The 25535-nt window shown below is 33.1% G+C and overlaps 1 protein-coding gene across 1 annotated transcript in view; it reads right to left on the reverse strand.

Annotated features, from left to right (window-relative positions):
• The window catches only part of LOC106672382 (monocarboxylate transporter 9-like), a 35940-nt gene extending 13976 nt beyond the window's left edge, over nucleotides 1-21964 (reverse strand). Inside the window, exon 1 of the mRNA XM_014403765.2 lies at nucleotides 21679-21964. Coding sequence (XP_014259251.1) covers nucleotides 21679-21690 — 12 coding nt within the window. The 5' untranslated portion in view covers nucleotides 21691-21964. The remainder of the gene's footprint in view (nucleotides 1-21678) is intronic.
• Nucleotides 21965-25535: the final 3571 nt, after the last annotated feature.

A 25535-nucleotide genomic window follows, 5' to 3' on the forward strand; every position in this document is an offset into this window, starting at 1 on the left:
CGTATTTTCTTATAGAAATATTTTATATATTTTTATGGTACATACGTCGTTAAAAAGCTACGTTCAACTTCTCTCAAATGGTCTGTTTGACGTTAAAATTCTTTTAGCCGTTTTTAAATAATAGCCGTTTTAATCAAATATTTCGTGTAACGACTTCTTAAAAATCGCAAATATTTGAGGGGTCAAAAATTGAAAAATTTAAACGAAAATTTCTAATCAGGGGTCTCTAGAGGTGCTAAAACGAAATTTCAAATTAGTTTCATGAAAAAAAATGATGACCTAGTTTACTTTTAAAAATATTTGGTTTTTAGGTTATTTTAAATTTTTTGGTTATTGATAAGCTTTGATAGCTTTTACTATATTTTTATTGCAATCTACATAAAAAATGTTGTACAATGATATATTGACATAGTTAATTTGAGAAAGGAGAACGGTATAAATAAAAATATTTAAAAAAAAAGAAAATTTCAAATTTCAAAATTTTTTGGCGCTACCAGGGCCTATTCACAAGAAGTGGCGGATACGCGTCAGATATTTTGCAATTTACAATCACTAAAAAGTATTTGATCCAAATCCGTGCGACATCAACCTGGTCCTCCCCTTTGTAGTCTGAATTTCAACTCATGTGTATTACAATAACTCAGGAAAACCTTTTTTCTGTTAATGATAAAGGTCCTTTTCACGTGTATCTAGAAAGCAATCGAGCAGATGGTCTTATCGGAAGATTTGCCAAATTGTACGTTATGTCCCTTGGATAATTAATTTATGAAAATCATCTGAAAATTCGCCATGAAGTTAGGAGCATCGATAAAGCGGGCCGGAATAAATATGCGTGATATTCGATACCTTTCATGCAGCGAACCGCCCAGTTAAACATCTCAAAGCAAAAATATTAGAGCTGTCCTTCCAGCTGGTGGAGGGTGTAATCAGAGGGGTGGACCCTGAACTTACCGATTCGGAGCTTGCACAAAAAATTAAAATTGAAAGTCTTAACATTAAAAAATTATATCGGTCCAAAGGTTCAAAAGGAAAATTGATAAACAAAAACCTGCGATGGGATCCCGGAAATTTGGAACTACAGGAACCGTTCTGAGATCAAATTTAAAGGACAGATTTTACCCCAGATAGGTAACGATTCATTATGTGCGATGCGAGGTTGAGCCTCTTGTGAAAAATGTGGAATTACGTATTCCGTTAAGTTTGGTTTCATATATAACATTGAAGATTTAGAACAGAATTAAATGAACTTTCAAGCCATGTAACATGTTAGAAATTTGAATATCATGGCATTAATAGTTTTTCAACTATAAACACCAATCAGTTGTGACCGGGTGGTCGGTCTTCTTTTACCTACCTTAGCAGATTTGATCATGAAAAACTGATTGATCAGGTAAAATTTAATTATTGAAGGAATATGTAGAAGCCTATTTTTGATTATTAAGTCAAATGAATTGAATGGCATTTATCTGTTTTCATCCATCTTTCACATACTGTGGAATTGTGGGGTTCTGCCAAGCCATCCAACATCCAGCTATCCAATACTTCCAGTCAAAAGTCCTCAGACAAATCGTCAAAGCTCCTTACTACGTCACTAACTTCACTATCCACAACGACCTCAACATTCAACGAACTGACCCGTTCTCGAATCCAAAAGTTTCACATCAATCTCTCAATCCATCCCAAGAACCCGCCACCACGTCGTCTTAATGCTTAGGGATAAGGACACCTCCTTGCTCCTTATCCCTCACATTGAGTTCCAGTATTGGCTGACTTCTCATAGCATGTGTCCTCCGGGTACAACGATGGCATTAATGTCAGTGCTGTGACCGTGGGTTAAGAAAAACCTAGTGATCACATTTGTAATATAACTAAACTTTACAGTCTACAAATAAACATATTTGTTAAAAAAGAATAACAGGCGAACACAGTTCACTCGGAGGGCTTAAACTTAGACTGCAACAGCCCTCTCTTCACTACAACGCAATATTATTATAATAAAATTAAAAAATTGCGTCGTTAATTTATGTAACCGTTCAAAATGAAAATTAATGTGGATTAAAACATTATTATCGGAGCCATTAAATTAAACCATACCACATTTCAAATTTTAAACCAGCAGAAACTAACCAATATATTAAAATCTGACGGGTGCCCTATGATAATCGTTAAAAATATTGTATCGAAAGATAATAAAAATCAGGTGGTTATATTCATACGAACGTCAATTGGAGAGAGTTACCATATACAGGGTGTCTCTATTTCAATTAGACACCCACTTTTCTCGCCGACGAAGATTTATAGAAAAACGTCTGCCAAGTGGGTGGGCAGTATAGCCTCTTCATATTTTTGGCGTGCACGTACGCATATGTTAATCCGTTTGGAATACAATTAATAGAGGATCATCTAGAAAGCAACACGCGCTGAAAATTTCATAAAAATTGTTCTCATAGTTTCGGAGTTTTTCTGGTTCTAACGAATAGACCACAGACAGACGGAAAACAATTTGTTCAGAAAGGTCTGAAACGCTAAATGCAAGCTGAAATTTTGATTTTTTGAGGAGTTCACATTAAAGGGCACTGGAGAAATATAATACAATTGTTCAGAAAGTTCTGAAACGCAAAATGGGAGTTAGAATTTAAATTTTGTTGGAGAAAATTTTTCCCAGCAACCACTCTAATGGTTCTTGGTGTAATTTTTTGTATTAAATAAAAAACGTTAAAAGATTATTTAATACAAAAAATGACACCAAGAACCATTAGAGTGGTTGCGTATATCCAGAGATATTCCAATTCAGAGACAGGGGATATTTCATATTTTCATTCTTGTTCAAACAAGAATAAATATTTGGGGAGCTTATCGCTTATATTGAGAAGAGAATTACGGCCTAAAAATAAATGCAAATGTCTGTTCATTACTAGTGTAGCACACCTACATAAAGTTCAATTTATTCTTTTCTTTATCTAGTCTACTTTTGCCTTTCAATTGCAGACAATAACAACTGTAATAATTTTTGTAGTAATGAAGATGCCGAGAAAAATTTTTACGCAAGAAAAATGAATGTGTCAAGTGTACGTGGCGTGCGGGAAAACGGGACGTGAAGTTGCTAGACTGTAGACACTAAAATTTCCTCATCGAATTATTATTATTTTTGGTCCCTCATCGAATTAGATAAAATTTTTGTATACCGTTTTTTGCGTATTGCAAGAAAATTCAAGACAACTAATTCCGTCGAGAATCATCGACCTCAATCAATAACACGAATGTTTAATACGAAATCAGCTGTTTTGATATCCATGAAGGAAAGTCCTAATCTTTAAGAATTGCAGTGAATGTTCATATATTCCAAAGATAGTGTCCAAAGACTAAAATCTTATGGATTTCAACCCAAGGTTTCTATCGTTCATTCAAGGTTTGCGACAAACCCATTATGAACGAAATTTTGTGCTATTCGTGGAATATTAAGGGAGCAAATTCCCAATTACTACTTCTGGATTGATGAGTCAAAATTTACAGAATTTAACAGCAGTTAAAATAATAAAGTGATTAAAATAGAGCTTTGTAACATTGAAAGCATGAAAACAAGCCTCTGAATAGAAATATTTCCGGAAATACACATCCAGTCTAATATTGTTCTTGCACTCATTTTTTATATTAAACACTCTAATTTTTGACAATGTTGGTCTCACATGAAAAGACCACATCCCTGATCTACTTATTGACAAAACTTAAGAATTACAGTTCGATCTTGAGGAAGTTACACGATGAAGAGTGCAATAAATAAAATTTTGTGAATTAAGCTTGTTTTTTCACAAGTGGAGCATATTGGTGCATTAATACTGTCAAGTAGGTACCCGTGAGCAAGGTGGGAGTATCCGATTCTTAGTCTTGGTAAGATGGTTTGTTGTTTCCTGGTGAGTTGAATTGAGGACTGCCATAGTTTATTTATTTATTTTTTAAAAGAGTTTAAATAGTTAAAAGAGTTGTAACGTTTTGTCTAGTCTACTCATGTCCCCATTCTTTCCAAATGATTGTTTTGATATGGGTGCAGAAATCTTGTAGGGAATCCTGGAAATTGAAGGAAATTGATTCTTTAGCTCTTAGGCTTTTTCGTTCCAGTGGATTCCGCCAATGTGTCTCGGGGTCCACAGGAAGAGAATTTTAACAGTTTGAATTAAGAGTTCTTTTAGTTTGTAAAGAATATCTTGGACGCAAAGGATGTAAGAAAAAATATTGTTGACTGACATTAAGTCGAAGTCAGAGCAGAGTATAAATCTCAGAGTTATGGGAAACAAGACAGCTTTAAGGATGGCCACAAGCTCGGCGAAAAAGTTAGAGCATTCTTGAAGAAGTGAAAAACTGTAAAAACAGATTCCACAAATGATGGTAGACCCTAAAACTTCATTAGATTTAGATCCATCGGTATGTACAAAGTCAGCATAAGGGTAAAGGCACAGAAATTTGGAAAATTCTTTACGTTAAAGAATTAGGGGGTATTACATTTGTTAAAAGCGGAGAGCTGCAGGAAGAGAAGGTTGGTATCTGTATATTTTTGTTGTATAAGCTTTAAAGGTGTGATAGACCTGAGGGCACTTAGAACTTATACAATAGCTTTATTTCAGTGAATAATGAATTATGAGGTTATTTTCATTTAATTTAAATTTTTTGGGGGATGGAATCATATGCTTTAAAAATATTAAAATTACAATAAAAGCTTTAGGAATTATATTTGGTGTAAATAGGAAAGAAATTCATGTTTATTATAACCTTAAGCAAGTAAATTCCAACTTTTAAAAAAATCTAAAAAGAAAATTTTCCCAGTAATGGTTGCTTTAAGGTACAATATCCTGTTCAGTAAACTAAAGAACTTGAAGACGTGAAACCTTTTTGAGATTAAAAATATTTTTAAACAATTCTATGTACAACAAAAATAAGTGAAAATGAGGTGTGCTCCGGTTTGAGAAAATGTTAGCAAAAAATGGATCTAACGAGTTGAAGCAAGATTTTCTAATCCAATTGTTTGGTACCACACGGACAATGAAGTTCACCAAGTTTGGTTATAATGTATGCGCTGTACACCCATCGAGCTATATATATTGCACCGTATACATTTTTGAATACGGAACGTAAAAGAAATCCATGAAATTTTCACAGAGGGAAAAACCACAATAGTGATTTATTCTATCTAGTTCTATTTAGATTATTACTTCTATTCTATTTAGTTATTTAAGTGTTCGCAGAATAAAATCGTATAGGAATATTACTATCATCCCTACATCGCGACGTAAAACGTAAAACCTTTGCTGACTAACTGTTTTTATCGAATATAAATTTCCCCACCCGATATTAATACACATATTGTTAACCTAGGACTAGGCTTTAGAATAAATAAAATATTAAGAAATATTTTTTTAAGAAGTTTTATTTCGAGTTCGTTAAATTGTCGGCTGGCCAGATATGTAAGCTTCTTTTAACCATTTGACTAGTATGGATTTCGAATTATGAATCTATAAATAATAATTGAAGTATTTTACATAAGAGAGAGGATTTTAGAGGAGCTTGAGGATATTCCGGGTAAAGTAAGGTAAACCTATCTATTGGGGATTGTTGTTTGCGACTCAGTTGATCAACTCGTCCAGTTCGACTGCTTTTGATATGTGAAACTCATTCCTTACAATGAAACTAATGTGAAGTTGAACAGTTTTATTATGTCTACTTTGAATATGTTCAACATTACAATAATCATTGAAGATAAGAATAGTAGACAAATTATGTTTAGTTGCCCCAAAGGGTTCATTGAAGAAATTTAAGTAAACGGGAGAACGGGGCGTTAATGGCAATATTGCCTTTTTATGTACCCACGTACCAAACTGTTTGAAACGCGATAAAGAAAATAAACAAATTTTATCTTTATTTCATTTTTATCAGGTGTCGGCTCGAGAAAATACAATGTGCAGCCTTATCTTCTTTTTTTTGCAAACCGTAAAACTCAGTTTACAATTTGGCAGGCTTGGCTTTTTTGAGTCATCGTGTGGTCTACGTCTGTAAACACTGTAAAATGTGATTATAAGAGACGTGAGTAATTTGTCTTCGCCAAATGAATCAGGTTGCCGTTTCTTACTCTTTTCGGCCGAGTTACCTAATAATCCCAGTCAAAAAAAAGACAGTAGTCAGTAAAACAGCCAAAGAAAAAATAATGCAGGAAAAATATGAAGTGCGACAAGCACAACTGTAAATACTAAAAGAAAATTATTTTATTAATTCATTAGGCTAATTTAAGCTGTTAGCAAAGCTGAAAAATCGCATTGTTTACAGATAGAATGCATCGTGTATGTCTTTAGATATCTAAATACTCACATTTAAGTAGGACTTGTGATTATGAGATAATGCAACAAATAAATAATAATAACAGTTTCCTCGAGTTAACTTATTGCAAATAAACTATCAGATTTTGTAAAATGTTTGATACGAAGGATTTTATATTTTCTTGTCGATTTTGTGTAGGGTCAACAAACAGCAACACTCGGCCGATAAACACAAGGCTTGACGGCACAGTAGCTGTTTTGTTTTACCAGTCAAGGAAACCCGCTTCAGTATATTTGGCACGTTGGTCCCGTTAATCTCAGGGAATGAAATAAAATAGATTTTTACTCTTCTTTTTCGATTGTTGACTTTTTATATTTCTTGGGTTTCATTTCAGGAACTATACAACCATCAAACTCATTTATTGAAATGATAGTTGTCTAGTTCCTGAAATGAAACCCAAGAAATATAAAAATAAAATATAATTTCCTGTCCTACAACCATTCGCATCGGCACGGTAAAAATATTGACACATATATTTTTAAAAAAAAATTAAATTATACAGAATTTGTCTCCGGTATACACTTTGTTTTGTCTTTCGTAAATTTCACATTCTGCACAGCAGGATTCCTTCATTTCCTAAAGTCGGTATTTTATTATTATTATTTTTTACGAGGGTTCGCAACTGCAGAGATGGTAATATCAACCATCGGGGTACTGGTTTTTTTTCTCCCCAGTGGGCACTCTAAACATGACACGCAAGAATGTCACAATTACGCAGAAAACAAACACTTTGAGCCCTGAAGATGATCTCAATAAAGATCGAAACGTTGGCACGATAAAGAAAATATTTTTCTGAAACCTACGTCACACCCGACCGCATCTCACGATTTCAAAATAAAATAGACTAACGGCCACTAACCACCACACATTTATTGATAATATGAAAAATACAAGATGACTACAACACAACAGAATCTGCTCTTGTACTTGTATGTTGTAAACTCCTTCTCATAATAATTGAATTACAAAAATGACTTGACTTTGTGAATATGTATAAAATATCGTAAAAGCAAATTAGAGTAAAAGTAGCAAAAAAATCTTATCTGCCTAATTGAACAATTCAACTCGTTATCCGAGGGGGAAAATTAGGATAATGACACTCGAACAACGAAGTTTACTGACAGTAAAAAAACCTGTGTTTGAATTTTTTAACGCGTTTATTCGATGATTCTTTATAGCTTTTTATAAGAGAGTATGGGAGTGATGAGAGTGAGACAGAGAGAAAGAGAGAGAGGGAGAGAGAGAGAGAAGAGAGAGAGAGAGAGAGAGAGAGAGAGAGAGAGAGAGAGAGAGAGAAAGAGAGGAGAGAGAGAGAGCAGAGCGAGAGAGAGAGAGAGAGAGAGAGAGAGAGAGAGAGAGAGAGAGGAGATTGATTGATTGATAGCGGTTTATTTACCCTCACAGAATTAGGTCAATTGGATCTTTCTTACATCCAACTTGGGTTATAATTTACTTATAAACGTTAACATTAATAAATAATATAAATATATAATAATAGAAAACACATTAAATAATCTGCTTTACACAACAATAAAAATTATCCATTAGCCGTAAATTTCAGTGTAATAATTAACATTAGTATTTACTTAGAAATCGTGAGATGCTGTCTGGTGTGATGTAGGTTTCAGAAAAACATTTTCTTTATCGTGCCAACGTAAATGATTCATTTTATTTCATTAACAAAATTAATAATATCCACATTCCCTCTCTCATATCCCTAGATGTTTCATCTCTGTTCACCAACATCCCAATAGACACAACACTGAACATTATTAAAGATAAATAAACATAACACCACACTCAACTCTATCAAAGAACACGTTCATTACAATGATCCGACAATGCTGTGTTAACGGATATTTTACATACGACAATCAATTTTACAAACAACAACCTAGGCCCGATACTGGCAGACATAATCATGACACATCTACTAAATACAGTCATACCACAACTTCCTTTCACATTACCCTTCCTCACTAAATACGTAGATGATATATTGACAGCTGTTCCCACAGATCAAATTCAAACTACATTAGATACATTTAATAGCTTTCACCCTCGCCTACAATTTACACATGAAATCGAAAACAACAAAAAAATACCATTTTTAGATACACTCGTAATAAAACAACCAGATGGCACATTAATCACAGATTGGCATCAAAAACCAAGAAACACAGATCGCTACCTCAACTTTACATCTCACCATCCCCTTCATACAATAATAAACACGGCCAAAGTGTTACTTCACATTATGATTACCTTAAGCCATGAATCCTTCCACCACAAAAACATAAAGATATACAAACAGATCCTCCATAACAATCTCTACTATAAACAAATAATTAACAGAATAATCAACAATTACAACTCAACACTAACACCATCCACTATTACTAATAATACTACATTAAGTCTACCGAATACAAACAAACCAGCATACATTTCCATACCATTTATTCAAGGCCTATCACACAAATTAAACACATTTCTCTTGTCCAATAACTTCAAAATAGCTTTCAAAAATTATAAAACAATCCAAACACTTTTTTCCAAAATTAAAGATCCCACACCAATAACAAATAAATCTGACGTAATCTACAAGATCAACTGTTTAAACTATCCGGCAACTTACATCGGTCTTATATCCCAATATCTGGACAAGAGAGTAAAGCAACATATCTATGATTGCAAAAAACCCAAGCAAAATCCTACAGCACTCGCTACCCACAATTTGGAACACCAACACAATTTCGACTTCAAAAATCCAAAAATATTACATACAGAACAAAACAAATATAAACGTAATTTCTTAGAAATAGTTTATATCAACCGAGATAAACACAGCATCAATTACAGAACAGATACATGTAAACTCAGTCGAAGCTACGCCAATATCATTAATCAAATTCAATACAGATAACATACCTATATCATCACATTACATTCCACACATCAAATATTTTTCACATAGTCTAATTTCCCAACAATTCAGCTTTCCTTTTCCTATTTACCCTTTTCTATATAATCCTGAAAGGATAATCTGGCCGTACCATTACCAACACATTTTTTTCCCTTCGTCGGCTCCTTTCACCTCAAAGAAGCCTTATACAAAAATGTCTTTTCTATACCGACATCCTTCCCCACCTCTTCAAAATCCAACGTATATAAACACAAAATAGCAAAATCTCACTGGCACTCTCGACACGACACGCAAGAATGACACAATTACACAGAAGACAAACACTTTGAGTGAATAGAAATACTTTGATTGAATATATAAAATATATTTTGCATTGTATAAATTCACTTTTCCACATCCAAAATGTAATTGTAATATGTAAACAATGTTTGTAAATCCCAGGGCCAGAAGATGATCTCAATAAAGATCGAAAGTTGGCACGATAAAGAAAATGTTTTTCTGAAACCTACATCACACCACACCGCATCTCACGATTTCTACATAAATATCGATTAACGGTCACTAATCACCACACATTATTATTTACAATCGGAATGTGTACTAAAATGTTTAAAAAAAGTATAATTATATCAAAAAAATATTTGAGAGAAAAAATTACGATTAAAATTAAATAAAGAGAATGCTATAAAAAAAGTTATGAGCAAGACTAATTGTAAGTAAAACAGGTACATTTATTTCACTTATCATAACATTTGAAGTAATTATTTTTGAAGTTTACTCTGAATGTATTAATTTTTTACAGTTGTTTAATTTATTTTGGTAATTTATTAAACGCTTCATAAGTTTTTATAAGAAAAGAGATTTTGTAATTTTTTGTTCTGCAGTTTAAAAGTTTAAAGTTTATTCCCTTTTTCTTTTCTAGTACAATATCTAATTGGGTCATTAATTTTATTTTTATTTTTTTTACAGACATTTGGGTTGAGTCGTTTTTAACACCTTATGAAAAATACTTAAATTTAATCAAGTATTTTCTGAAGTAATTTATTCGAATGTTCTCAGCTTAACACATTTATCTTCCATTCTTGGATCGTACGCAAGTTTCAAGTACAGTTCTAACATAATTTATACATTTTTTGCAACTGTGTAGCTAATGCAATAGTTGGTCATTAATATCAAACATCACCGGTAATCAACAATATTAATAAATAATCAACTTTTTAAATAATGGATTTGTAATTTAACGATTTTTAATACTATACAGACCTGAATTTATTTCGCTAGCAACTATGGAAACTTGATTATGTCAAGTTAGGTTATTTTGACTCAAGGACTCAATTCCTAAAAATTTAGGATTTTTCAAACTTTAAGTCCGTTTTTTCTAAACAAATTGTTCTACATTATTCATGCCCAGCTTAACTAACTGTGAACTGTGCCCTAATATCATAAATGTACATTTTGCTGGTTTAGTTTTAACGCATGATTACTAACGAATTACACCAAATTACAAGACCACTGTTTTTGTTTATGATTTCGAAGCGATGCTATCCATGTTCGACGAAACTAATATGTTCAAATCACCGCATACATATTAACGGAACTAGAAATTCTCAGAAATCCCCTTGGTTCTAACTTTTTGAAATCTATTTTTTAAATAGGATCTAAACCATTCTAGTACATTTTGAGACTCGTAATTTCAAAATGGCTAACAGCACATCACGCTGTACACTATCAAAAGCTACACTAAAGTCGGCAGTTGTGAGAGAGAAAGAGAGAGAGATATCGATATATAGAAGATAGATAGATTGATGGATGGGAAGATAGGTAGAGAGATAGAGAAAGAGAGAAAGGAAGAGAGAGGGATAGAAAGATAAACAGACAGAGAGAGAGGAGAGGGCGAGAAAGAAAATGAATGATACTACAACACAACATAAGAAGGATATAAAAAACGTATAAACAAAAATCATATATATTAAATTATTAACGTTGTTTTCAAATTCAAGCCCTTTGCTTCCTCAATAAAAAACAAACTTGCCTATTTCTGTTTTGAATAGCAGGGCCATTTCATACTGGTCTAAACCTAAATAATATGTACCGAAACAGCCACAAGTAAAATGTGTAAAGAACGTACGTGTCATTAATCAGATTAGTAACATGAAGAGCCGACCTCAATTTGTTTGCCACGCTAACAATCATCCGGCTCGAAACATCAAGTTCCAAACAATTGTTTTAAGGAAAATATCTACAGAAAGAAAGAGGTTTGACCTTATTTTATAATTTAATCGCATATCCTGGACCATCAGAACAAAGTATCAAATCGTTTCCAAACAAAACGTGAAGATTTCATTTCAAACAAATGATAATAACAATTTTTTTGTAAATGAATTTACAAAAAGGATACTCCCTTTCAAAACATCGTCTGTAGCATTTTAATATTAATAAACACCAAGAATACATTTTTCATACGATTTCAGAAATTTATAAGTTTATTGAATTTAATCAAATAATTAATTCCTGCCCAGCAACCGGTTGGGTACCACGGTTGAGGGGTCATACCACCAAAAATCCATGGGCTAAACCGGGATTAGAACCCAGGACTGCTAGCGTGGCAATAGGAGTCGGACACCCTAACCACTGCAACGCCATCGTCAAAATTAACGAAATCCTGAAAACTGAAGGGATTCTCTTCATTTTGAGACAAGAGATGCCATCCGATGAAGGTTTGGATTTCATTTTCCGGTTCCATGGCTGAAATATCTCTTTTAGGAAACCACAAGTCTGAAGTAATTTTTATTGTGGTTACATTTTTCCAAGCTTTGTTGGCAATATGCATTGCAGTCAACAGTGTTGTTTATCTAGAGTCAGTGGTATTGGGAGTAACATATAAAATCCTGGAAACACCCACCACTGGTAATACTCCAAATTTCACTTATATGCTGACGATTCCCAAATTTATACACAATGTCCCTCTCATTTAATCCCTGATTCCATTCAACTCATTAACAAAAACTTTTCTAACTTGGTCAATTGGGCTTCAACAAATGGTCTCAAACTTAACCCATTCAAATCCCGATTGATAAATATTTACAAAACACATCTGCCAACTGAGGATTTTCCATGCATTATTCTTGTTGGCTCTTTATTACCCTTCTCTAACCGGATAAAAAAAACCTTGGTGTGACTTTTAATACCAGATTATCTTGGTACGACTATTTAGGCATTGTTGCTAGAAGGGTGAATGGGACTTTACATTCACTTCGGAAATATCATAAATTTGTCTTTCCGATACTAAAACTGAGCCTAGTCAAAACTTATTTTACCGATTTTTACATATTGCAATCTATCTACATTTAATCACACGTTCACTAAAATAATTAGAATACTTTTTAATAACTGAATAAGATTTGTATTAAGTTTATGAAGAAGACACATCTCAACACATGACAAGTTCATTCTGGATATTAATTTATTTGATTACCTTAAACTCCGATGTCTTATTTAGTTATTTAAAATCAAAAATAAGCTCTGCCCGTCATATTTATTCATTATATTCAATTGTAATTATTCACGTAGTTTAAACATTTTAAAAGATTCATTTAGAGTTGCTGAGGCGCGTCTGTGGAATTCCCTTCTGCGGCATATTAGGTCGGTCCACCCCCCTCGGCCTTCAGGAGTGAAGCTTTCAACTTATTGGAGAAAAACTCCACGATTTGATTAAACTAACACATTTAAAATCATCTTGTTGCTATTCTCTTTTTCTTCTTTCTTTTATACTTTTCCTGTACTCCTACTTCTCTCCTTCCTTCATATTCAATTAAGTTAATATCACACAAATTGCGTTTATTAATTACTATTACTTATTTCATTACATTTTGTAACTTTTTTGTTATTTAATTATTTTATATTTTTCTACTCACTGTAAAAGAACCATGCTCTATTGGGAAAATCTTTTTTTGATAAATATATTTCTATTTGTCTTAACGAGATTTTTTCAACGGAGCGCTACTTTCTTACGAAATATCGAGATGTCACTGTATTTCTAATCTATAAATTATGTGAAATCATAACTCCTTTAGAATTCTAACGAAATAGTGACATCAATAGTTGGATGTTAATAAGCCTCCACAATTAGCTGTAAACAGGCTTTTTCCCAAGTAAATAATTAGGGTAAATTAGTGTAAATGAGTAATGTAATTGAGTGACTAAATACAGCGGGATTAGACTCTTTCTAAGTGTATTTTGTTCGAACTACGGCACAATTTAAAATAAAATTATTTCATTCGAATTGTTGTAATAAACAATTTCGTATCCTTGAAAATCTGTAACATCCAATGGATGAAGGACCCCCTCCCAAGTAAATTGTTTAATTTTACAGAAAACTGTTGTTTTTTTTAAATTTTTTTAAAAATTTGTCTCTGCTCAGTTTTAATGGATCGAAGCGTGATGTCTGTAGAGAAGTTATCGATCTTTCCCCACTTGCTCTATATACGGATTTAGTTGCACTAAACTTTTCGCCGCCCCCGCCACCGCCCCATTGACAACAATCCAATTCAATTTTTAATTTATTCACTTATTCACAATATTAGTACAGTTGCGAAATTGTTCATTGTTTGGATAAAATATTTATGGAACGTGAGTACTGCCGGTCGGACATATCACTGTTTTTCAACGGGCACCACACAATCGTTGATACATTATATTCATTTCTATCTTCAGATTTAAATCACAACAAACCAGGATAGTAAGTTAACTATCCAACAATATGTTTACCACCTCAAGAGGAAATCTCACAATATAACCGATTTTTTACTCTTGTCGTTCTCATTTTAAAACCAGCTATTTATTAATTAAATCATTAGAATTATCGACCATTTCCACTCAGTACTTAAGAAAATTTACATTAATAGTTGTTGTAATGGCAATTTTGATTACACTCTATTTATGAAACCGAGAAATCTTAAAATTGTTATGAATAGGTTTAGGAATTTTCTCCAATTTTCGATAATATTTTCTTTTTACAAAAAACGCAGTCAGAAAAAAACTACCGCCAAATTAAGACAATCGTTCGAAGAGTAATAAAAAATTGCCAAATCGTCAACGTTACTGTTGATAATTTTCGCCAAAAGGTGCTAAACCGATTTACAAGCGAATATGCTTTGCTCTGTTACATATTTTTAGAAAAATCAAGAATAGCTTTTGTCGGTTGACCTTGTGTCTATCTTCACTTGTCGTTTTCGGGTAATTGTCTGTTTTCAAAAACAATTTTGTTCACAGGCGACCGATTGAATCTTATGTTTACAATTTTAGTTCTTTTCCTTGCAAAAGTAGTTACAATTTTCTTAACATTTGCTAACAAAATTTTAAATACCATTCTATACTGTTGTATTCACAAACTCACAAGTACATATTTTAAAACTTGTAGCTAGTTTTCTATCTACCAAGTACCACAACTTTAATCAACGAGCCTATTATATCTGCGAAAACTTAATAATTATTTAAATTGATTATACTTTTTATTATCTAATGTCTTAGTTGAGGTGAAAAAGCTAGCGTCAAGAACGGGATTCGAACCCCCAACCTTCGGATCAATACACTGCTGCTCAATCCACTTGAGCTATCGAGACAACGTTTGTTCGTTGTTTGAGTCAAAGGTCGTGGGTTCGTATCCCGCTCGTGACACCAGCTTTTTCATCTCAACCAAGACCTTAGATAAAAAGTATAATTAATACGGTCAATTATGACTATTAAGTACGTATGTGGATGAATCTAATAATCATTATTTAAAATTTAATTAAAAGGGTGGAGGGTTTAATAGCAGATAAAAACAGTTATTTCATCGATGGTATATTTGGACAAATAACTAGTGGCCACTGAATCAATTGGTTGAAGAGGTTAACTAGTTATTTCTTCAAATCTATCATCTAAGGAAAGACAATCAACTAAAGAAAGAAGAGGAGTAATAATTTATAGCCTCTGCACATCCTATAAATTGTTTTTAAATTGCAATAATTAAGTTTTAAAACTGTTTCCATCATATGAAAATAAATACGCAACTGCTGTCGTTTATGAGAAAGACAGTTAAAAAAATATATATTTTCCCGTAGCAATTGAAAAATCGCAGACCTATACGATGATAGTGTTTATTCATTGTTTACACTGGTTGTTGTACCACTTATGTTTAGTATTTTTAGGTTTGTAGTTTAATTAAAAAACCGAATATGTCGGGCAAAATTTTTGTTAACATTCTGAATCTATTAAAGAATCCATCATTGCATCATTCGTGAAAATGGTTTTGTTTGGTTCTAAAAACCCTTCCTTTTCCAATTGAAGTTAATATTTGTCGTCTGTTGTTCACCTACATTTATTTTGTAAAAATTCATCCATTAGATTACCTAATAGATAGATGTATCTATCTATTATCCAAACGAAATTAGTTTACTAACCAACAGATTTCTGTTAAGGCACGTTCTTACAATTAAACTTTTGTTGCTCAGATTTAGATCAACTAGTTTTTAGTTGGTTTTTGAGAGTAAACTAGTTAAAAAACAAAACTAAGCCTGAATGGAATTGAAGTTGATGCTAAAATTATTAGAACTATTACGTAACTTTTGAAGAGCTTGATTTATAACATCATGTTTGCCGTTTACTTCCGATTACCGGGCTATGCTATGTAGCGTCTTTAGTTACAGGAAAGTAAACTGTAATCCGATACTGCTGACAATATCTCTCCTAATAACTAATCTCTCTCTGAACTTAGTTCAAATTGTGAACGACGTTCCAGTGAACCCGGCTTGAACCGTGACTGGTGCAACGGGGCCTAAAAACACTTCCCTTGCTAAACGCTTATTGTTGTAATTTTAATCATTCTCTGCTGTAAGCCCCGTCTGAACAGTGATAGCTTTAATAATAAAAATCTTTTTTAAAAAGTCGTTTTTATTCGGAGTTCATTTAATTTTTGATATAAAAATTGTTCACATTTATGATAATCGTAATGAAAAGTTTTGCTAAAACTTATAGAATTTTATCGTAAGCATTACTTCCTTTAGAATATAATATACATATTTAGCGGATCCAAAATTAAGGTCTTTGGCACAAAATTTATGATTTCATGAACTTTCTCGGCCTAATAGATGACGCACTTGATGAGTATAAATACATATGCGAGATAAAATGCGTTGAGTTCTAGCGCAAAAGAAAAGAAATACAAATTGTCGGACTTATTATGCTGGGCAGAAAAAAAATTGAGACAATTGTAACAGTGTATAAGAAAGAACAACGGTTTTCAAATCAAACATTAATTTTTTTTCTGACTGATAATACAATGGAACGAGTAAACATTAATAGCAATTTGTTGAAGTTCTGAGAGGTCAAGAATGAGGTAGTTTAGAAAAACATTTATTTTCATTTTTTTGCCTTAGTTTCGACCTTTACTCGGGTCATTTTCAGCGCCTGGGTAAATTACAAAACATATGTTGATTGGAACAAATACAATTTAAGAAGTAAACATAAATTTTGACCCAAGTATTTCATACTCACAGTGTGGTGCTATTCTTGTGGTGTCATATTGGTTTTGTGTGAAAGTGTTGTGAAACGTGAATTTGTATTGCGCTGTTTTTATGTGATTGTGATGATTGTGACAAGGCGGGGAACGCGATAAATCTGGGAAATTTTCTTTGATCATAGGCGGTTTTATTTAACACAAAGGGAGTCTATAATGGGGATTTTCTGGTTTGGATTTGTGATTCTGGGTTGATCAATATTGGAAAGGAAGTTAATTGTTAAGGACGGTAACGAAGGAAATGGAAATATACAATTAAGGTTTAATAGTTTATTTGCTTTATGATGTTAGCTCATTTTGCATGTATCTGTTCTGTAATTAATGTTGTGAATGTCTCTGTTAATACAAACCATTTCTAGAAAGTTGCGTTTGTATTTGTTTTTTTTCCGTGTTTAGTATTTGTATTTTGTCGAAATCAAAATTGTGTTTTTAAAAGTGGTGTGTGGCCAATGCTGTAATGATATGAAATACTTGGTCCCCCCCCCCGAGGGTTCGCAACAGCAGAGGTCATATACCCTCAGGGTGCCGGTGTTTTTGAAAAAAAGCCCATCTGTAAGTATGTCGGGTTCGAATGCAGGGCCGCTGGATTCGAACCCGGGACCTTCACCTTACAGTGATGAGCGCCGTGTCTACGCCTAACCGCCGTTGACGCTCCCATCTTGGTTGTTTTATATTATCTTTTTCAAGCCCTGAATATGACCCGAATAAAGGTCGAAATGTCGGCCAAAAAATTAAAAAGGTGTTTTTTCTAAACTACCTCATTCTTGAACGCTCTTCACGACTTCAAAAAATTATGAAACAACTCACTAAGAAACACGCATTAATAGCAATGTGTGTTTTTTAGCGACCGGTTGTTCAATAATTTGTTCAAGTCGTGAGGAGCGGTTAGGAATGAAGTATTTTAGAAAAACAACTTTATTATTTTTTTGCCGACGTTTCGACCTTTATTTTTATTTATTAACCAGCAGAATACCAATTCACGTTTCACAACAATTTCACGCTAAACAGATATGACACCAAATAACACCACACTTTATGTTAGTATGAAATAAGTGGTTCAAAATGTATATTATTATTTACATCTGTGATGGATTTTTTCCAATCAACATATAGTTTGATAATTCGCCCAGGCCCTGAAGATGACCCGAATAAAGGTCGAAATAAAGGCGTTTTTTTTTTTAATATTCGTTGCTGACCGCTCCTCACGACTTCAACAATTGATTAATAGCAATCAGAAATCAACTATGTAAATACTCATGTCAACTAATGTATTCATAGTCATGGTTAATACTATTTTTTTTTTTAATTCTATTGTAAACAAAACTGTTGGAAGGTTGTTATAATATAAAACATTTTGCATTATTATATTGGTTTAAAAAATTGATTGATTGTCCAAGAATAAAAAATTCACCCTGAATGAAATAAAATACGTGATGGATTTGTATTATAAATTCAAACTTTACCGGAGGTACCTAAGGTCGAGTAATTAAAACTATTTTTATTTCGCTGACGTCAAAATAAACTATTCCTCCCTCTCTTTAGCAACGGGAGGATCGAAGCTCACCGTGCCCGATCTCAAAACACTGGCCCTTTTTGTCGTAGGAATTGCACAAAATTTTGGCACGGAGTAAGGAAACGGAATAAGACTTGGCCAAATTTCAAAGAACGGCTGAATTATGTATTAAATAAAGCGACGGCCATGACCCGAGCATGTCGTTCGCCCTCCCGTCGAGGCGGCGAAGACAAATGTGTGGAAAGCCGCTCCGTAAGTAGCGATTATTCCGTTTGATTATAAAAGATAATGGATTAGCCAATCGATATGGCGTGTGCGGTCCCACTCTGATCAAAGTTCGCACATAAAACGAGACGAAAGTTTATGTGCACCGGCATTGACTCGACGCTTTAAGGCTTTTTGCCAGTAGATCCTTGGATTATTTCTAGGTTCAATGTTAAAACGAGAGAAAAACAATTACAACGGGCGAAAAAAGCCATCGCATGTCCGTCGAGACAATACACAAGATTTAAGTCATGTTTTATTCAACCCTCTAGAAAAACAAATGCAGAAATAGGCTTAATAAATAAAACTAGACTGGGGCAGTGTTCATTGATTTTTCACAAGGGCTTAATACTATCTTCAGAATGCAAGACGGTTGAGTTGTATATAGTTCAAAATCTAAACATCCAGCAAAAAAAATGATTATAATTTCGCGATTGTGACTGATATTTAAGTAGAATCAATTGTATTATTTATAAGGGGAGTGCGGATTCTTTGAGCCATTACAAACCGAGTTGTTTTTCTTTTGTAATCAACATGGCATTAAATTACAAGTATTATTCATTTATATGTACATACGGATCAAAGACCCTTTTATAAATAATATAAATCATGAGGTTATATACAATTTAAGTAGCAAATAAACGAAATTGATAAAATAACAAGAACAAAACTACATAATAATAATAATAATAATAATAATAATAATAATAATAATAAAAATTCAGATGAAAAAAATCAATTCAATTTCCTTCTCTCCTTACTCTATCTATCGGTGAATAAAATATGTATTTTTTTTCTCTTCTTTTGCGGTTGACTTTTTATATTTCTTGGGTTTCAACAATGTGAACATTTCATACAAACTATTTATGTAACATTAATTTTATTAAAAACTTTTAAATTATTACTAAGAATTATTTGAATATGAAATATAATATTATATATAGTATATATAATAAAGTGTAATAAAACCAAATAAAACAATTTTAGATAGCAATAAATGTAAACACTATGTGAATAAAAAAGAAAAAATGCAAAAAAAAAAATTAAAAAGAAACATGGTTGGTATGGTTTTAATAGAGGTTTTAATAAAATTAATGTTATATAAATAGTTTGTATAAAATATTTACATTGTTTTTTATTATGTAGATTGATGAGGGGTGGCTGATGCCTCGAAATCGATATCAATAAAAAGATAATGAGTTTGATAGTTGTCTAGTTCCTGAAAAGAAACTCAATAAATATGTAATTTGTTTTAAAAAAAAGACACTAAACACAGATGAATAGTAGCACGTATTGGGACAGTGAAAGTGATACATGGAATGAGAAAGGCACAATTTAGTCGCTCATTGATTATATTGTAAAAAAAAAATAGATCGCGCAAAAACGCTTTCTGTCAGTTAGTGCTGAAAGATTATAGAGTAAAACAGATACTTTTAAAGTTCTGAGGATGAGAAAAGAGGAAAACTAAGAATTCTAATAAATTTATTTTCAACTTTATCTAAAAATTCAGTATGAGAAGAAAAGTGTGGATTCCATACGATAGAAAATTCAAAAATAGGATGAAATGAGAGTTTTGTACAACGTCAGTGATAAATTGGGATTATGAAAATTACTGGTGTTTTTTTATAACAAAACCCAGAATTTTAAGAGCTTTTCTTATTAACACTGATAATATGCTCCTTAAATTTCAATTAGCAATCAAACAAGATACCCAAGTCTTTGACACAGGCTACTCTTTTTAGTGTGGAATTACTGAGAATAATTATAAAATGGTGTTGGAAGAACGATAAAAGGAAATTACTTAACAATTAGCTACTTTTAAATTTAGTGTTAATTTGACATGAGAAACGAAGTTTATCTATAGACTGTTGCGAGAGAAGAGTCTTGTGTTGACTGTACAGAGGGGAAAATGGTTTAGCAGAAAGAAAGGACATAAGGTCATTTATAAATATTAAAAATAATAAAGGGCCTAAATGTGAGCCCTGTGGGACTCCAGATGTAAATGAAATACGAGTACGATTCTAACACGATTTGGCTATCGTTTTTATGTTTGTTTTTTGACAAGCCACCAGCCCGTAAGTCGAAATACATTTTTTCACGAACATGTTTTATCCGTCCAAGTGGCAAATTATAAACAACAATAACTACAAATCTGAATTTAAAAAATCGTAAAATAGGAAATAGATTATAATGGCAGATTCGAATTTTGTTTATTCGTTCCATGGAAGTGTTTTCCGACTGACAACGACAAAATAATCGATAAACGAAGGGGAAAATCGTTCCTATGAATTAAGTACAAGTTATTTGGCGAGGATCGGACCATCACAGACTCCCACGTGAAAAACCCTTACAATCCGCTAACGAAATCGTCAAATAAGACTTGATTTGTACTTTTTCTCTTAAGAATCGACGATCGAACAAAGCAGAAAGGGGAACGGCTTTGCCAACGGGTTTTAAATTTGTATAGTAATTATCTGCAACATAATTTTTATAATTTTGTGACCGTGTAGCTCGTGGTTCCCTATCGTTGTCTGTCTGACGGCAGGAAGATCAAAACGATCGTCAACGACCGAACTGCATGTTCTTCAATATCGGGCTTTTGTTCTGTTTTCCCTTGTCAGTCACAAGTTGTACGGTAATGCAGTAAAAGGCAAATGAAGCATAAACAACACAAATTCAAATTTGGTATTTTTACGTTTTTTCATAAGAACCCTTCAAACGATTTTGTGTAACAAATATTTTAAATAATTCATAGAATATTTTGCCTTTCACTTTTTTCCTTAAATTTAACAATAATTTCATACATGTTTGGAAATGAAAAAACCTTGCAGTATTTCATACTGGTTTTTACATTATGACAAAAATATATGTATGTCATACAATTTACTATGCATGTAGACACTCACGGAATTGGGCAAGGAACAGTTGGGACATAAACATCGCAAAATGTAAACCGAGAAAGCCTCAATTATTTAATATTTCGAGGATTATTATTGAACACAAAAAGAGAAAATTGTAATTTTGTTTTCAAATTTTCTAAAATAATGCCAAAATTACCTGATTTCCCATGTTTTCCGGATAGGACGATTAACGAACATACACTTTTGAAATATTCAACTAAAATGAAAATACTAATATGAAACAATTTTTAAAAAAATCACTGTTGAACTGTCGACACGTTTCGTTGTGTCGTTAACATTGTAGTCCTCAATAGAAAAGACATGTTCCCAAAAAAGAGAGACGATGCGAAGCGACGGGCGACGAAGCGAAACTGACTGGGCCACTGATCGGGAGTCGAGACGGTAGAACTCGGAGGCTCTCAGCTGTGCCAAGTCGGTAGTTCTTTGTGACTTAGAAGAAACGGTTGTTTGACGGTAGGGCGGCTGTGAAAGGAGGGCACGCATGCGCCGTTCGGCACTTCTCTCGTATTCAGCCGAGAACCCTAAGGCGGAGGGAGAAGAAAAATAAGAAATCTACGAATCGGAACGTGCGAAGTGCCGACTGTCTTCTTCTTCTTTCTTTCTTTTTTTTCTTCTTCTTCTTCTTCTTCTTCTTCTTCTTTAAGAAATGGATTCGGGTTTATCGACCGCTTGTTTGACCTCCCCGGACTTCGCGTCTTCATCGCTTCCGGCGAATCGTGCTAAGCCCCCTGCCGAGGGTTCGCACATTCCACGACTCCTCCCGGCATACGATTAGGCCTGATGCTTCCTACTCGGATTGAACCCTTTAGTTGCATGGGCCTTTCTGGGAAGGATGCCAGCATAAAAAAATACTACTTTACGTGCGGTTGCGTGTTAAGAACAGAAATGGTGCACAATTTATTTTTGACTTTTCAAAAAGGTGGTTCTATTCACAATTTGTTTTCCACCAATGTATGCAAGCAACGATTTTTGGTGGGGTGTCTGAGTTCGATAATTCCTTCTTTTAAAGCTAATTTGTTTATTCTTTTTAGTAATAACCTATCGATAAATATTTCTTTCTATCCATTGTTTTTACACAGGTTTTAATTGTTTGTAATTCTTTTTTATAATAGCAGGTGCTAATGGGAGTTTCAACATACGGTCTATGAGCCAAATGACTCCAGCTGCTTTTTTGGGTCCATGCCCCATGGGTGAGAAGAATCCGCTGGTATCAGTGTCTGTAGTTGTTTTCTACATACATGTCTATTTCAATTAGGTAGGCTATTTACTATGGACAATTTTAAGTCTAATAAGTTTGAACATATATTCGGTTGAAATGGCTAAAATTTAATTTCAAAATTTTGGAGTTCTGTTGACATTTCAAGTACAGGTTAACCAAGATTGGGTTTTTGATTTTTCTCTATGCGCACATTTGTGATTTTTCGTAAGTTCAATAAAGCATTATTATTATTATTATGGACTATTTTATTAGGCTGTGTGTATCGATAGCTCGTCCCAATTTATTTTTCCCAGTTCGACATGATTTTGAATATGAAAGTTGGAAAAAACCAGACATGTTTCTGAAGAGGAGTTAAGTTTCCTTGCCACATGTTTAAATCAAAGGGGAACGAGAAAATATATACTGATAAAAGGTTACAGTTTATGTCCAAAGTTAGAGTGCACTTATGGACAAGATTAAATAATATGCAGTGCACGTATTGGGAGTTCATCCAAATAAAATACAAAATAATCCAATTTTAAAGCCGTAAAGAAAATAATCATATTTAAATAAACATTTTATCAATTGTAATTATGTGGCTCATAAAAAATTTATTTACCTTAATTAATGTTTTATATCCTTTAAGCATGTCGAGAACAAAATGATTCAACCATCTTTCGGGCCTCTTGTGGAAGCTAAACAGCATCCTACCCAGTACCTACTACCTTATCCTAAAATTTTGTCTCACCGTTATTTCAGAGTCAGTGCATAGAGATATCTTCTGCCTATCCTATCCAAGCTGGTGTCCCACAGGGGAGCATTCGTGGATTTTACATGATATATACTGCTTACACTTCTATCCTTCCAGAAACAATTCTCTCCATTTTTTTCTGGTTATACATCAATCCTCCCCTCCCCATAAAGATACAGTCTAACCATAAAGAAACCTTCAACCATTTACAGTGTCTCAACATTTGGACCAAAAGTGGAGAATTAAAATAAATATAAAGAAGAGCCAATGTATTAATGTTTAACTCAGATGTATAACACTACCACCTGTTTACTTTAACATTTCACTGCCCCCTGTCAAACATGGGACATCACCTGGGCAAATGACATACTTAGAATGTGTACCTAAGACTAAAACGAAGTGAACTATACAGACGTTACAAACTGTTATCACCACTACTCGATAGACGATCGAAACTTCCAATTAATTACAAAATATTAATATACACCATGGTTCCCAAACCTATGTGGACTTATGGTATGTAACTCTAGAGGTCAACCAAGCATTCCAACTCCTAATGCATTAGGACGAATAAAATTGAAAAGTGGACAGTATTTATGTCTTTTAAAGGAGGCTCGCCACCTGGTAATTTGTCCTCACGCTTTTTCATGTGACTTTATTCTTATAACATTTTTATCGTTGTAATTGTTTTACAGATGTAAATATCAATAAAAAGGAAAAAAAGACATGCAGCTCTAGGCGACCCTCGAGGGATATGACTAGAAGGTCAACCTCACCTGATTAAGATAGGCCATGCAAGGATAGATACACCGACACATACTTTTAGGCCAAAGCCCAGCATGCAGAGAAAGGTTGCTTGATGTGTCTCACCTAATTGAAAGGTGCAAATTCCTTGGCTCCATGTAGAGAGCGTGGAGGAATGACACCTGTTATGAGAATTGTGCTAAAGCATGGCACCGGGTATTTTGATCTGATCCGACTTAAAGAAAACAGAGCTGTTTTATTGTATATAGTACTGATAGTTTTGTGTCCAAAGCATGCGTTGAGAATGAATGTCTTTATTAGCAAGAATGTGAAGTGTGAAATGGTTTAAGGCAATATGTTGAGTACTCCATCAAACATCAAAAATCCTCATTTGAAAAGCAGCAACTATATAATACAAGTAAAATTTTTTTGGTTTTCTATATCCAGAATTTGTGCCTTTTTTCAATTTTTTAAAACAGTTCATTACTTAAAAACTCTACATTTATCCTCAGTAACTATTTTCTCACCATATTCATCAAATTTCCTCTCACTTTATTATTCCTTTTTCTCATTTATGTGTCACCAATTTTAATTTTCATATGTCGCAGCACTTACAAAGCCAACCATCCTTTAATCAAACCAATTTTTTTTTCTTCAAGAGACCCGACTTAGGGATATTTTACCTTTATTCTGCATGATCAGTTTTTAAAGATATTGATTAGACAAGAAAGTTTCCTTTTGCTAAGATATAAGCTTTAACTTGTCAAGCTAGAGAATAACGTTAAAATCTGCCATTCCATCATTATAGATATGGTTATTTTTCAAAATGATTTACACATATTCATTTCTTTATCAAATTTGTAGATCAAAAACTGGGAAAACAAACCCATGATATTATTGAATCTGTAGGCACAAAAAGTTCAATAATCTAAGTGGGAAAAATCACCAGATGACAAGAACATTGAGCCATTGACCTTCACCAATTAGAACCTATTTAGAAATGCAATCCATCTTGTTTTGATAACAAGCTTTGTGACATTCGATTGACTTATTGCCTGCCCATTGAAAAAACAAAATAATTCGCTTCATTTCTTGTCATCGTCCAGCAGGTTTTACAGCAGTAGCAAACATATTGCACTTAATCCACAACTGTGCAACTATCTTCAAAATAAAAATAAACTTTTCAATCGTTTTTGAAAATATATTTTGACAATTTTTTTATGCAATATGAAAATTAACATTCTCAGGGAATTAACATTTAATAATTATCTAATTACAAAAATAATTAAACTCTGTGCTA

This window comes from Cimex lectularius, unplaced genomic scaffold (genome assembly GCF_000648675.2).
Source record: "Cimex lectularius strain Harlan isolate CLEC.00 unplaced genomic scaffold, Clec_2.1 scaffold222, whole genome shotgun sequence".
NCBI classification, from domain to species: domain Eukaryota; kingdom Metazoa; phylum Arthropoda; class Insecta; order Hemiptera; family Cimicidae; genus Cimex; species Cimex lectularius.